Source organism: Cydia amplana, chromosome 26, assembly GCF_948474715.1.
Source record: "Cydia amplana chromosome 26, ilCydAmpl1.1, whole genome shotgun sequence".
NCBI classification, from domain to species: Eukaryota; Metazoa; Arthropoda; class Insecta; order Lepidoptera; family Tortricidae; genus Cydia; species Cydia amplana.
Window position 1 is genome coordinate 7,507,473 of NC_086094.1, and position 16,862 is coordinate 7,524,334.

At 36.6% G+C, this 16,862-nt stretch overlaps 1 protein-coding gene across 1 annotated transcript in view; it reads right to left on the bottom strand.

Annotated features, from left to right (window-relative positions):
- The window catches only part of LOC134660205 (uncharacterized), a 48,459-nt gene that overhangs the window by 4,653 nt on the left and 26,944 nt on the right, over positions 1–16,862 (bottom strand). The window contains exons 2-4 of the mRNA XM_063515931.1: positions 4,171–4,352; positions 2,973–3,544; positions 1,362–2,151 (exon numbers count right to left, since the gene is read on the bottom strand). Of these exons, the coding sequence (XP_063372001.1) occupies positions 1,362–2,151; positions 2,973–3,544; positions 4,171–4,352 (1,544 nt within the window). The remainder of the gene's footprint in view (positions 1–1,361; positions 2,152–2,972; positions 3,545–4,170; positions 4,353–16,862) is intronic.

Below are 16,862 nucleotides of genomic sequence, written 5' to 3' on the forward strand. Positions count from 1 at the left end.
TTACGGTTCATAAGATACAGGCTGGTGACAGACAGACAGACGGACAGTGGAGTCTTAGTAATACCATAGAACGTACTATTCCGCCGTATTGCGACTAAAGGCTAACTCACGCTAGACCGGGCCCGGGCCGGGCTTCATTTTGGAAAGCACCACGTGATCACCGATCAGCCGTCATAGAAAATGACATTTCGGACGCCTCGGCCCGGGCCCGGTCCGGTCTAGCGTGAGGCATCCTTATTCGCCTGTGAAACTGGGGACACGATATTTTACGGCCGGTCTGGCCTAGTGGGTAGTGACCCTGCCTGTTAAGCCGATGGCCCTGGGTTCGAATCCCGGTGAGAGCATTTATTTGTGTGATGAGCACAGATTTGTTCCTGAGTCATGGGTGGCCATTGTTAGAGGTAAGATGTCCCATAATATTAATTTATTTTTGAAGTGAAAGCTTCTTTAGCGGCGCTGGGCACTTTTTGAGGTGGGGAAAAAATGATAAACTCGAGACAGCGTAAGGCGATCACGTGACCGTAAGCCCCGTAAGGTGGCCACTTATAATTGAAATGGCATTTAAATCAATAAAGAAAAACTCAATGTTATTTGACATTTATGTTGCGGACTCCTTTTCAAGACTCTTTACCTATGTTCAAATAATTTGACGTTATCATGGCAGTATGTAAATAAACATGTCAATGAAAAAGTGTGATCTTATTGGAGAATGATAATAATATATAATAAATAAATAGCATTCCGCTAAACGTATGTATCGTGTTACCGGGCGTCGGTAACATAGTGAGGCGAGTTTTCACTTCTATCGGCACTCCCGGAGTGCAACCGTTGTTGCTTGTTTATTATATTTATTTATTACAATTAAGAGCCAACAGGAGTGGTCATTTCTCCATACAAACGTACTCGACTGTTTCCTCCGTGGGTATTGAAGCTAGAGCAATAATTTTTTCAACACAGATTAATATTGTCAATGTCTGTGTCGGACCGTTTTGCTTTTTTTGATATTTTTGTTTTTTAAGGCGCTAGAGCCCTTCAAAAATGGCCAAAATGGCCTAATTGACTATGCCGCAATGAGAGGCGTGCTATTCAAAACTGATATCAATTAGTCAAAAAAGCAAAACGGTCCGACACAGATAATGTTATAATCATTTAGATTTCCAAATTGGGTTACGATTGGTTAAGTTTTGGAGGAGGAAACAGTCGAGTACGAAACCTCGATTTTTGAGATTTTTACGCAGGATTTTTCGCCTTGTCCTTATCGCACTAGTTTTAGGAGCCGCTTCCGTTAGCGAGACGGGTATATTTACCTAAAATATTTAAATCTTAGCTCCTGTTGGCTCTTAAAATACAAGTATACTCACATCGGTCCAAAGCGGACATGATCGAAGCATTATTCTCAGAGAAGCACCGCTGTAGTACCGGCCTTATTTCACACTTCCTCCTTTTACTCTCCCCCCCCTCAGCCGGCTCACTTCTCTTCTGACTCCGCTTCTGCGGAGACTCCAGTATCGACAGCAGAGACACCCTGGCCTTCGACTGGGCCGGATTATAACTTTTACTCCTATACAGCGGTTGCTTAACATTACTAACATTATTCTTAATCGGTCCCGATAGCAAATTATCAAAATTGGCAACTTTGGGAGAGTTAGACTCTTCTATATCTAAAAGCTGGTCATCGAACTCGGATACAAATCCGCTTTCCATCGAGGTGGTGCTGTCCGAAGTGAATATCCGCTTCATGGAGTCCTTAGTTGGTGTCTCGCTGAATTTGAGGGATTTCTTAACCGAGCCCGAGCTTGAGCTTTTCTTGATCACCGGCGAAGGGAATTCGAAGCTGTCCTCAAAGTTTAAGGCTCTCGCTGGGCGGTTGAAGGATGTAGACTGTTCGGTGTCCGCTAAAGGTGCTCCGAAGACAAAACTGCCATTTATTTTCCGGTTCGAAGGATTCCTGCCTCTAGATATGATGTCCGGGCTGTCGGTGGAGATGATTTCATACTTGTTGCATTGGTCGAATGTGTCGTTGTCGAATTCTGCTTCTAAGTCGTGGAGTGTGTCGAATTCTGGGTCTAATTCTTCTTTTTCGGGGACGAAAGAGTCTTCAGTCTTGAAATCTTCTTTGAATGACGTTTGGAGGACGTCGGTGAAGTCCAACTGGAAATGAGAAATATTTGTTTTAATAAATTAAATTAAAAAATTAATATGGAGGCAAGGCAAGGCAAGCTACTGCATGCCACTTGCAACGACAAAATCAACGTCATCAACTCACCATTAATATCAAATTTCTATGAAAATGTGATGGGTTATAATGTCACTACTACTTTTTAAATTGTTAACAAGCAGAAACGTCTGCGATCGATGCTATTAAGCTTAGAATAAATTTAAAAGTGGAAAATGACTGTCTTGGGTGAGACTTGAACTCACTGCCTCTGGATCGATACTCCAGCGCTCTGCCATCTGAGCCACCAAGACCTCATCTATAGCCAGCAAACCAAACAGCAAACTACTACTTTGTTCTAGTCAGTGCAAAGACTGCAAAGTTAGTTTAGAAGGACTCTAGTGTAGTGTTGAGTCGCTCACTCGTGAGGCACCTCATTTGTACCACTCATTTTGTTAATTTGTCGTAGTACTTCGTACCGCAAAAATGTCTTACTTCACTCCTCTATTCATTTCCTTGATTCTAAAATTATCTTTCTCTTAAAAGTTCTATTCTTAACCTCCAGAATTGCACTCCAATTAAATGTTACTATTTATTTATTTATAAAGGAAGTGATGAATACATAAATATGTATATACATTAAATTTTGTCGCCGTTGGAATTAATGGAATAGTCGACGCTGAAAATATGCTAGTACCTCACCTCATTTGAAGTAAGACATTGTAACACCTCATTTTAGAAAATGAGGTACTCATACAAACTCATTTTAAATTAATGTCCTACCCATCACTACTCTAGTGCTAAAATGACAACTCACCTTAGTAGCAGTCCAGTTCTCTTGCTCAAACTGTAACGGAGCCCTAGTTTCCTCCTCAAACCTCTCACTCTCCATTTTGAACCGACTCCGCTCTTCGAAGATCCTGCTAATCTTCTTGAACGACCGCTGGCTGCTCACCGGAGACTCAAACACTGGTGTATCAAGTAACTTAAAGAGCGGAGAGCGGGTCAGAGAGCTTAAGTCTCTTTTCGGTGCCGGAGATGTCGGTGTGAATTTTGGTGAGTAGTTCTGAAATTCTCCGAGGACTTTTCTCGGTGTCGGATTGAACGGAGAGTTATCTAGTTCCCCGAGGACTTTTCTCGGTGTCGGATTGAACGGAGAGTTCTGGAGTTCTCCGAGGACTTTTCTCGGTGTCAGATTGAACGGAGAGTTCTGGAGTTCCCCGGGGACTTTTCTCGGTGTCAGATTGAACGGAGAGTTCTGGAGTTCTCCGAGGACTTTTCTCGGTGTCAGATTGAACGGTGACTTCTGGTTCTCATATGTGTGGGTTTTGTAAGGTTTCGGGGTGAGTGGGAACTCTCTTGTTTCTATCCTGTTTTCGTATGAGAGTCCTGGAACAGAGTATGGCAATGAATAACTTTGCCAAACGTTATGGTTATGTTAAATAGATTGATATAAATTAAATAAAGGAAAAAAGGTAATTTTACTAAATAAACAGGTTTTTAAAAGATAATCTTAATTACTTTATAGTAATTCTAAGAATTTCGGTTTTAATATGAAAATTTTGCTAAGTACTTTACTATTATATCTGCAGGTATCGATCAACTGATGGAAAACGGTCACCGTAGCCTAAGGACGCCTGCGACCCCCAGAAGTATCACAAGCATGTTGCTGACCCTTTAGAAATCTGTATTCTCTTATTTACTTTTTTATTAGAAAATCTCCGGGAGTTCTGCAAATCACACATTAGACTCTAAAAAATAATTTTATTTAATAGGGTACCTAATTCTGGATTTCTACACCCTAAAGTAATAATGATTCTATTCACTTATAAACAGAATTCATTTTAGTATAAGCAGACTTCAATAACTAGCCACTTTATACTAAAAAGAATTCTGTTTATAGGTTAATAGAATAATTTTTAGTTTAGGATGGCCAGTTACTGGCGAATTAACCTATTTTTTTTTTGCTGGCTATTTCAATAGCTGAATAAAAAAAGAATCATAACTCAACTCACCAATGTTAGGCGAGCAGTTCTCCTTAGATCCCAGCCTCCGTTTGGGCGGCGTAGGGGACTTCGGGGACAGGTTGAGGCTGTGCGGGGTCATCTTATACTTGAAGCTGGTCAGGAGCGCCTCATCGCGCCGCCGCTTGCTCGCGCTGTTGCCGCTGTTGATGGTGAACGTGTCCGTGATGAGGCTGGAATGGTACGGTGGAAATTGTAGTGAGTTTTGAGGTTCCTTATCTTATGTTTGCGTGACAAGACATAGAATTCTATTTATTTAAAGCCTCCATTTTTTTATAAAAATTGTATTGACTTTATTAACTTTTGCTTGAAAATGTTTATGTACTAGGTGTTAGAGAAATCATAAAAATAATTTAATTTATGATATTCTCTCATAACTAAATATGTTCATACTTTACAGACTTAATTGTTATAATCAAACCAACTAAAGTACTTTCGTTAAAAAAACTTTCAGAAAAAAAAATACATTTGAATATCAACCTTATTACTCAAGCAAGAAGATTCAAATTCCTTTACTAATTTGTTCAATTGAAAAGATTTATAATTTTGGCAGTGCATATAAAATTAATAATAAAATTAAAATAAAGAAGTAGATAAATAAATTATATGCTTTAATAAAACTATTATAAGGTTGTACTAACTCATGCTATAAAATTATACCTGCTTCTAACAATCCACAGATACGAAGAAGTGACACAAACACGGTTTAATTCACAAAAAACCCAAATAGCCATCCATTCTACCACCACGGGTGTAAATTTAAACAAAGTGCGGCGAACAATAAAATTCTACCCTTAAGCTCATCGGGACCCTCTGCCATCAATATCCTATCAAGGGTCGTAAATAAATCGAAAATAACCAGTTCCTTACCGAAACCCTTCACTGTCCTATCGTTATTGTGTTTTCAACTTTTCACAGCGAAGATAACAAAAGACGAAAGTTTTTAAGGTTATGAGAACTTTAAACTGAATTTTAAGGTCAAAATCTCGTGCGAACATTCGGAAATGATTGTCATACGCGATATTTCACTGTAATACACGTTTTTTGAGTCGGAAAGCGGGTTTTAACGAGAATGTTTGAGGTAGACTGAGATTATGAATCAGCTGAGCGATATGCTGTTCGCGCGCTTTAGATTTTTTTTCGTCGAGCTGTCAAGTTGCGTTTCGTTTGGAAACTTCGCACCTAAATTTTTTCATTAAGACTTTTTATGTGTATTTGTTACGGACTTACGGAAGATTAAAATTAATGATAAATAAAAATTAATATAGACGGTCAACCAGATCTTGTCAGTAGAAAAAGGCGCGAAATTCAAATTTTCTATGGGAAGATATCCCTTCGCGCCTACATTTTTCAAATTTGCCGCCTTTTTCTACTGTCAAGATCTGGTTGACCAAGTATAAATGATGCATAATGTTATTAAAATCAAATATGCACTTAAAGTCCATTTCAAACTCAACGTTTTTGATAGCCTTATCTTTTCTATTAAGTAATTAAATGTAATTTGATGGCTAATTCATTTCTCTAACTAGGTAATAGGTATAGTTTGTCAAAGGACTGTCTCATTTCAAACATAGAAAGAGAGAATCACACTATCTTTATCTTACACAAGTACTAGCACCCAAAAGAAAAGGATGAGTACCTATCCTATAGTTTTCTTTGTTCCTATTTACTGACAAATTGGTTTGACCAACTATAGGTAGATAAACGGTATCGTCAGTACCTCCATAACTTACTCCATTCTGTATTTGATCGCTGGAATTTTGTTAATATTAAAGGACTAGATATAAATGTCATTAGCATAATCATTGCCTCCCTTTATTACGTAAAAGACGCTCAAAGAAATTAGCTTTTTATTGAATTATGTGCATTATTTACAATAGGTAATACGTTTAACAAGCAAATCGGTTACGCGATCAATATTTATCACACAAAATAGGGTTGGGGTGTCCCGCATTCATTAGTATCGGTTTTTGAATAACCGTTTTGATTTTTTAACGGAAACTTTCTTGTTTTTTTACGGTCGGATTTTCTTTAATTCAAAGGTTTTGAAACTTTATTCAAGAATGCATTTTAGCAGTTGCAGCTTATAAAAGTGTAAACTGTAAATTAGCTGTTAACTTTTTTAAACATTGATCTCATTTAAAGCGGAAGAACAGCGCTGGCTTGCCAGCTACATGCTGAGTTGTGACCCTTTTATGGCATTTGCTCTATAGGTTATATATACATTGTATATTTGTCAACAAGTTTTTGTCATCTGTGTTTGTCATAAATAAATGTATTTTCTTTCTTTCTTTCATTTATAGACAGAAAGAAAACTTTTTTTTTTAAGTTTGCTTTGCCTCAAGCTCTGATACCATAATCTGTCTGGTTATGTACAAAAATAAACGTTGACTAGGCAGATTTGGTAGAATGGCCAATCAAATAATCCATTTTTTGTGTAGTTTGGACAGGGACTGTCTCATTTCAAACATAGAGAGAACCATAACTGTCCTTGTCTAAAGCTAGTACAAGCACCGAAAAGAAAAGAAAGGTATAATAGTCTTTGTTCTTATTTACTGATCTGTGATCAAGCGAAAGATATAGTTTGTAGTACCAGCACTCAGAAAGCACCCAGAAGAAAACGATGAGTATAGTTTTTTTTTGTTTTAAATAAGTCAGTTCTGTCAGTAAATACTGACAAATTGGTTTGATTTGGCTTGTCTATAGACAGCTTGAATTGTTTTTTTTAAACGGCTTATCGTCTTCAATTGAGCATTTGTTTAAGAGGTTATTATCAGTGTATACAGTTGTCGACAATGAGTAAAACATCAACGTCAACGGTTAGCGACACCGAGGGTTGAGCTGTCGGAGCAGGATTTCTGTCGTCGGACGGCTTTTAGGCGGGTCCACAGTGACGGCGGCGGGTTTATAAGCGGAAGCGTTTTACCCTCAACTTTACAAAACTTACTTTACATTATAAGCCCCCTCCACAAGTGACAAGAGTGTGGAGGGGGCTATAGAATGTGATCAGCGATAGGATGTAGAAGAAAGCAAAGTGTTTTCGGTAAAACAAATCCCACCAAAAACATTTTCATGTAAAATGTTGCCAAGACGAAACCATAAGGCTCGCACTGACAAAAAGTTATCAGATCTCTTGTAGAGCCAAGCTTCTAACTCTACAGGCCCTACCTTCACAGACTCTACACCTTAGTCAAAATATGTGGCTTGGCCGTTTCATAATAAAAAATAACAAGAACTATTTTATAATAAAAATAATGAATAATAAATACATTTTTCACCTTACGCCCATGTGACGAAATTACCAAGCCACATATTTTGACTAAGGTGTAGAGTCTGTGAAGGTAGGGCCTGTAGAGTTAGAAGCTTGGCTCTACAAGATCTGATAACTTTTTGTCAGTGCGAGCCTTATGGTTTCGTCTTGGCAACATTTTACATGAAAATGTTTTTGGTGGGATTTAACATCTTTTTGTAAGTTGCTATGACAATCTTCTGAATTAAAGGGTTGCGAGTGATTTACTATTAAAAATCCTGAAATACGTACCTGGGGGCATCTTAAGATGATACGATTTATGTATATAAGTTCAATTAGTACATAATTAATCACCTACATAATATATCAAGATTAACAGTTTTGAGTGATTCACGGTTAGTTTCGTAAGTAAGTCGGAGTAGTCGGACCACATTAACTCTGCATGAAGTTTGCATAATTAATGTAAAATTTCTATGAAAATATGACATTAAACATTAATGACACTCCCTAAACTTGTTCTGTTCCAATCGGTGTAGTTATCTTAGACGGACCCTAGTGTTCACAATCATCCACACCGAAAAGTTATTTTGTGGCCTCCGGTAGTTCCGTAGTATCCGCTCCCGCTCCGCTCCCCGCTCCTCCCGTCAGCGCGCGCGCAGCCTCACCCAACAATGGCTGCATTCGGTGCACTTACCGTTTCTTATCACAATGTCAAGGGTGGTTTTTTTAACGGCAAGGGGAGTTGCGGATTCTCAACGAATGCCGTTAAACGGTACTAACGGAATACATGACTACAGTCGGACCAAGCTAATTCTGCATTGTTTGACGTCTGGCCTAGTGGGTAGTGACCCTGCCTGTGAAGCCGCGGTCCTGGGTTCGAATCCCGGTAAGGGTATTTATTTGTGTGATGAGCACAGATATTTGTTCCTGAGTCTTGGGTGTTTTCTATGTATTTATGTATTTGTATATTATATATATATCGTTGTCTGAGTACCCACAATACAAGCCTTCTTGAGCTTACTGTGGGACTTAGTCAATCACTGTAAGAATGTCCTATAATATTTATTTCTTGTTATGTATTGGGACATCATGTGTCCCACGTAAGTCAAACACAAGTTCGAGACAAAGACAAATTAAATAAGCATTGTATATAGCATTATAGGTATGGCATTTGTGATAACAAAGTCTGGCGATGTCTTTATTAATGTCAAATTACTATGAAAATATGACGTTTTTTATAATGACACTCCCTCACTTTGTTTTATTCAAGTCGGTGAAAAGTAAGATTTCTTTTCACCGGTTTTTGTCTTTTAGACGCTATGCTCGGTCTTCGATTTTATAAATATTTTTTTTTTACAAAATTTCCGTCTTTAATTTAAATTACTCCATTTTGTTGAGCTTAGAAAATACCAAGTTTATATCTTGGCATAGATTTATTACGAATAAGAATGTAGGATTCCTTAACTAAATTAAATCTCTATATAAAAACTTATTTCTAATACAAGTTCAATAAAAAACAAATTTAAAAATCAATACCCCATCCTACTGTTAACAAATCAATATACAAACCAGACCCAAAAACTATACTATTAAGGTTCAAAACACTTTAACTGTCAGTTATTTAAATCAGAGTACGTTACGTCTTTTGTTGGTCTTCAGAATCAAGTGCAATCATGATTTTACTATAACGCATTAAGCGACTATTGACCTACGCTGCATTTTCAACCTTATGACATGTAAGTAGAGTTTAAAATTGTGTAAAAACACCGGCGCTTACGCAGAAGTATGCGCGTGGGCAATATGGCGGTTGCAATGACACGACTTATTGATGCTTTGATGAGCTTTAATCAAACTAACGATCATGTATTGTGAGAACTTATCATTTAAAAGCAGAATTTATTTAAAATAGATTTATACACATAGCTTATATCGAATTTAAGAGTTATACACAGCGTTTTTCAATTAAAAACACGACAAGATCGCGTAGTCTTTTTCTAATGCTAAAAAAAAACGAAGTATAAATGCGGTTGTCACTTATGAAGAACGCGAACGGCAAGAGATTCGGAAACCACATGTGTCAGCCAAATATAGATTCAAGGCTGTAGGAAGGATATCGGCTCAAATGTAGCGCGGCTTCCTGTTTTTACCGCACGAGAACACCTGCGCAGGCGCAGACCTAGAATTAACTGCCTATTTTGGTTATACGAAAATAGTAGTCAAATCGAATTTTACAACATTTTTGCAGTATGTTCAAAACCATATAAAACATTAAATAGTATGGTACCAATAAGTGCCAAGTAATCCTAATAAAGCTTGTGGTTTGGACTATAGACGACGATATACAGACAAGTACTTATATAGTATATGGAGACACGGCTATGTACAGTAAGCTGCAGAGATAACTGACACCCCTTGCATATAAACGTGTTTGCAGGAGGGTCAGTTATCTCTGCAGCTTAAGGTACATAAAACCACCATAATTTAGGAACATAAATAAAATATTACCGGGATTTTTTTTAATCTAGGCACTACCGACAGTACCGACTAGGCTACGGAAACCGTTAAAATATATAACATATAAATTGTACACTAGTACAACGGTATTTCCTTGTAATATACGGTTATATCATACGTACTCCATTCCTCGATATTAGTTAACCATACATTTGTCCAATATCTTTCTCATAGCAAAAACTTAATAGTAAAACAAAACAAAAATGACGTTTAAAGATGCTACTAATATCGTTAGTCAATTAAATAAAATCCACAAAAACTAAACATGATTAAATCAAACCCTATAAAACGCCATCAGACAACTTTGGGGAGGCGAAAATCGATCGAAAAACCGTTACCGGCTGCACTGGTAATGCCTCGGCCCAACCCTAGTGCAACAGTAAAAAAAAAGATTGCGATAATTATTGGGTGTTTTATTGGTCAATGTTTTTACGTGATTTAGTTTTTAAGTCCGATCAGTTTTCTAGGTTTATTTATAGATTATTTCTGTAATAATTAAATTATGCAATAGTATTTGACATTAGTGCAAACATTTTAGGTGAACATACAAAAAAAAGGCAAAACCGAATACAGAACCTCCTTCTTGGAATTGAAGTCGGTTAAAAAAGGCAAAAAGTATAATTTAGATATTTATAGATGAGGATGACATCACTTAGTCATTAGAGGAACCTATAAATATGATAATCAATGTCGAAAAAAAAACATGAATCGCACTTAAAGCAGATAAGTAAACAATTATTGATATCAACGCCGCTATAAATATAGTCCGTCAACCAAATCTTGTCAGTAGCAATGTAAAGCAAACTAAAGTAGGGCAACACTCAAAGAGCAGTATTGCGCTAAGAAAAGCAGCAATGTACATCGAACCATAAGATTTTTTTTCCGCTGAGCGCGCCCTGCGTACGTCAATTCAAATTGTCACTCGCGGTTTATTGAAAAAAATTGAAACATGGACGGACAATTTAAAAGCGATGTTAAAACAATGTTAATCAAAATGATGAACAAATTTAAAGATATCAAAAACAACTCTCTATCGTAGTGCTTATATTCTCTTTGTTCCCTATGTCTTCTAAGTTTACTAAAATAAAATCATATCAAAATGCAGATAATTAGATAGTGCATATATTTGTTATTTACAATATAATATGCCACTTGTTAATGTAAATTAGTGTACTGTTCTGAATGAATATGACATACCTGTGTAATTTTTTTGATTGGTATATATTGTACAATATACATATTAAAAATAAAACAACTGATATTTGGGTGTTTATTTAATTTAAAGGTAAATAAGATAAGGGGCACTTTTCGACTTGGTTGCGTTGTACACGTATATAAACCGCCATAGGTAAGTATTGTCTGAAGAGATACTTTCTACTACGAACGCCCACTACATTGTAGGCCCCTTAGCTTTGCTTATTCTTATTTAATGTATTGGTATTTAATGGTGACAGCAGAAATATCTCTTGAAACAGAAACGATTCAGAATGAAAACCAAATGAAAACAAATAAGGTGACGGCTGTCGTTCACGATCCACATTCCACAGATAAAACACAGATGACACGCATTTTGGAATTATTCGAACACAGTGTTGCTAACCCGCGATTTTTCAAATTTGCCGCCTTTTACTACTGACAAGATTTGGTTGACGGACTTTAAGAAACAATTGGCCAACACCAATTTGAGTACCAAACGGTTATAAATTAAAAAAAAAGCGATAAAATTCTAATCTACGCGAAACCCTGCAAAGGTCATCGTACCACCAAAAAAAAAAAGAAAAAAAAATAGGGCAGAACGTAACGCCTTCGTCTCAAGACGCAAAGGTGCGACCGGCAGCTGGTACAGCTGCGTTCAGATTGAAAATTCACTTGTCGCATAATCTATGGTATTGTTACGTTAAGTTCGTAATGTTGGCAGATGTGGGAGCGGTGGGAGCACGCGCCGTTACCTATGACCTGATGACGGAAGTTATTGTGAATTTGACGTCTTTTCATAGCTTTTATGGGTGCCGTAAGAATTATGTTTTTACTGTAAGAGCTTGAGGGGTGTTCAGTTCAGGTCATTAAGGTACAACTGGACTGGACCTTTGGATACAGTAAGTTAATGATAAGAAAGAGCATGACAGCCATACACATTAGATTTGCTTGACCAACATTATCTAATGTGTATACATTAGATAATGTTGGTCAAGCAAATCTTGTCAGTAGAAAAAGGCGGCAAATTTGAAATCGCGGGTTAGCAACACTACGTTTTAATTGTTCGAAAATCGCGTGTCATTTATTTTTATATCTTATCTGTGGAACTGTTTTGTTTACATTTCATAGTTGTTCGATGTACATTGTACATTGCTGCTTTTTGTTCGTTTCCTAGGGATACCATACTTTAGTTTGCTTTACATTGCTACTGACATATCCAGCTTGACATACTATAAGCCGGACATGTATTTTATTACATGTAATTATTTTCTTATAATTATTAAACCCCGACACAAAAAGAGGGATGTTATAATATTGACATCTTTTTGGAAGAAAATACACTTACTGTTTTCATTCAATTCTTCAAGAAGCTCTTAAAATGGAAATTTCTTTTAACTAAAGTTCAATACGTCTAAGTAAAGATTGGGTTTAGTTATTAACCATGACTATTCAATCTATATCTAACCTATTAATAAACCTTAAGTTAGATTAGAACTGTTAGAAGACCGTTATTACGGAAGCAGATGATATTTCAAATAAGGAAGGAAGGAAAAGACGTTACGTATCAATAAAAGTCAGCATCTTCACAATAACAATGAACACATTAGGTCAAAGGTCTCAGCAACGGTTTTCGCACTTTACACCCTATTCCCAACTGCATTCAGTGCATTTTATCTTACGAGGGGAACATTCGAATTTCAAAATCTCTTACAATGTTGAGAATCGATTTTTTTTTAAACCATAGACAATCTTATTTGTAATCTTGGCGCGTGCGGGGGAGGCACATCTGCCAACAACAATAAGGTACAACAAGTGTATCGAGCAGCTGGTTGGTTATATGATCACTGATCTGTGCTTGATCCAAACACGTTATACTTATAATAACGTTACATAGTCTGAAAGGCATCTTATATATTATTTTACAAAAGAGACCATACTACAAGTCTCCCCAAATGAATTTTCTTAAGAAATGGACATAATATAGAATCGGACCAAGCTTTTGCAATGGCAAAGTGGGGCATGTGTCAGGTGTCATCATTATTGTCTAATCTAATTTATATGAAAATACGACGTTTGTAATGACCCTCCTCACTTTGTTCTAACACAAATTTATTCATACCTGAGGAAACAGATTTGGTTTAAAATAAAATCCATTTTTTTTATTTCACAAATACTTCACAGAAGTACTAATAGACAAAAAACTTTTTTTTAAACCTCAATTGAAAGCGAAAAAATGAAACCGGAAGAGCACGTGCGCTTCATTCAAATAATAGATCACGCATCCGATTCACTTTCATTGAATGTATGAAAGAGTTGTATGACAACAATGGTATATGGTGACACTTGGTTATTGACACCTTTATATGATAATTAGTTTAAGCCGTTAGCTGTCAAATTAAGCATACGATAATTATGCTTAATTTGATGCTTAATTTATAACCGGACTGTTCAAGTATATTTAATACAAAACTAAATAAAATCGTAACTTTTTCACGTCAAATAAAAGAAAATAAAAACATAGTTTTTAGTGTACTGCACAAACTTTGTTCGCGGTACACTTATGGGATCACATCGGTCTTGCAAATCAGTTAAATGTGTTTTTTATAAAAAAAACGAGAGTCGGTATACAAAACAAACATCTATAAAAAAAAAAGAGCGCATGATAAAGTACCTTTTCAATCGAACATCTTATTGTTTCAACTGATTTCCGAACGAAACCAAAAACAATCCGGACTTTTTTTTTTTCGCGTCCCGCAGCCGGGACCGTTAACGATCGATACCCGCCATTGTGCATTGTTCTCTATTCAAAACATATTCAAAATCGAGGGTGCATTATGGTATTATGACGTATTGACTATCTGTGGTTCTACAAAGTTACATTTGCTGTTATTAGTTGTTTTTTGTAACGAAGTGTGCGTGGGATTTGTATGAGGTTTAAGTTTGTTGGTAATTTGTTCGCTAGCAAGAATAAGTTGGTTTTATTGAACAAGTTGCGTTTATTGAGTTGACCATTAATTTGTTTTTTTTTTTAGTACAATATTGTGATTAATTGGATTTCCTTAAACCATTAGTTATCCTTGAAATAACAACCGTTTTATTCAAAACAGTTAGTATATTATATTATTTAAACGCCTAAGAAAATATTATTTTTATAACATCGTGAGGAAACCGGACTAACTCCTAGGCCTAGTTTACCCTCTGGGTTGGAAGGTCAGATGGCTGTCGCTTTCGTAAAAACTTGTACCTACGCCAATTCCTGCGATTAGTTGCCAAGCGGACCCCAGGCTCTCATGAGCCGTGGCAAAATGCCGGGACAACGCGAGGAAGATGAGACATCCGTACTGTACAGTCAGCAGCAGAAGTTGCTAAGCGGGCGAGGTGTTCAAAATTACCTTGACGCGCTCTTATTCTCTTAACAATAAAGTCGCATCAAGAATATTTTGAACACCTCGCCCGCTTAGCAACTATTGTTGCTGACTGTACAAATAGGCAAATAAAGTACTCGTATCAGATAATGATATAAAGTTTTGCCCCCCCCGTTATTACTATAAGTGGTATATCTACCAAGAAAAGCTTAAAAACCAGAAAATATAACGCAATTTGTAGACGGAAATCTCCGTCCTGATGGCCACAGCACAAGGGGCTAGAAGCAAGCCAAGCTTGAATCCTGCGGTCGCCCACGACATCCGCTCTTGAATACCCCCCCATTAACAACCTAAGTGTCATACCTTTATTATGGATATACGCCCTTTTTAAAACTAGCAACGGATTCATTCACTTTAAAGAGGTTCTTTATCGGGTTGAATTGTCTTTGTGTAAAGGAATTCGGATGTCAATATTGGCAATTCGCTATTGAGCATTTTTTTTAATATTATATAGATTATAGGTGGTAAACGAGCAGAACCCATCGCCTGATGGTAAGCGATTAGCCCATGGACAACTGCAACACCAGAGATGTTGTAAAACTTGTAAGAGCGTTGCCGGCCTTTATTAAGATGGGAGTGCGCTCTTCTTGAAGGTTTTATCAATTTTATCATGATTGGTACCAAAATGAAAACAGATACTTAGTCAGTTCATGCACTGTCTTAGTTACTTTATTTACAACAACAACAACAATCTATACGACTTTAGCTGGAAACATGAAATTTTCTTTAAGTACACAATAAAATATGCACCACTTTGCCCCAACTCAAGTACCATACCATATACCATGTACCTACTTAAAAATTCTTACCGGAAACCCAAAATCACCTGACATTTCTGAGAAGGCGTGTGTGGTCTTAAACCATAGACAAACACCATCGTCACCATTCAGCCTCCCGAACTAAAATTCAAATTGGTTCCAGAGCTGCCAACTTAACATCTGCTGTTGCCCAACTTGGTATGATTTAAATTTAGAATGAGAGAATAGGGTATTTGACTGTATTTATAAAAAAAATTACACCATGCATGAAATAAAGCACCAGAAGATTAATAGAGAAACGTAGACAGCAGTTATTTTTAGACACAATTTCCATTTTAACACCCGTAAAACTATAAAGAGTAGGTGATTTGATTGTGACTTCACATGCTAGTGACGATGATAAATTCCATAGTAGCAAAATCGTTTTGACGGTTCGAAAAAAGGAACTGATTTGATTAGTATACCCAACTTGATATAACTTAAATTTAGAATGAGTGTTCTGATTTTAAATTTTCCCGGCCACGCCTTAAGTTTGCGTTCCATTTTTGAGTTTCGAACACGTGTTAGGTTTTTTATGGTGTACAGTTCAAGGGCATCGATTAGAGCTTTTTTTATCAGCGTCTGAAGTCTGGCTACTGTTATTTTGAGATGTTAATGTTTTCAGTCATGGCTAAAGATGCTGCGTTATCATTGAAGGGATCTCTTCGAGACAACCTTTGCGGGAATATCGATTTCCAAGAACCCAACCAAAAAAACACAGTTTTTGTGTTTAGTTTATTTTTGTCGCCATTTTAATGTTAATGTCGGACCAAGCTAACTCTGCATCGCATTAGCAATGACAGTGTGGCAATGTCATAATCACTACATAGTATAAAAATAAGTCGCTTCCCGCTGTCTGTCCATATGTATGCTTAGATCTTTAAAACTACGCAACGGATTTTGATGCGGTTTTTTTTAAATAGATATAGTGATTCAACAGGGAGGTTTATGTATAATTTGTTATCCCGTGCGAAACCGGGGCGGGTCGCTAGTTAATGTCAAATTTCTATTAAAATAAGACGTTTATAATGTCACTCCCTCACTTTGTTCTATTCAAGTCAGTGCAAAATCAGCTTAAAAGGATTCTAGTCATTTTAGTTTATGCCTATTCTATTATTAATATGAAATATAAATGTTTTGTCACACGCAAAGCGCTTATTCTGGACTGGACGCCATATTGCATGTATGTATGTATGTATGAGACCTCCCACTGGCGCCCTCACGCGTAGAACATATGGCGTACGCAATGGAACATGAAATTTTGCATGTTTAGTCAAATATTGGCTTACACTAACGGTTATGAAGCCATAACGTAACTTCTTAGTAACATATTAAAATATTAGTCTATTTAAAAAAAATGCCTATAGGTTTGGGGAAATGTCATCTGTTCCTAAAGAGGGATGTATGTGTTTTATTTTCAGATAATTATGTTCTGTTTTTTAATTACTAAACTTCGTTTATTAATTTGTATTTTAGAATTAGAAAAAGGAAAAACAATCT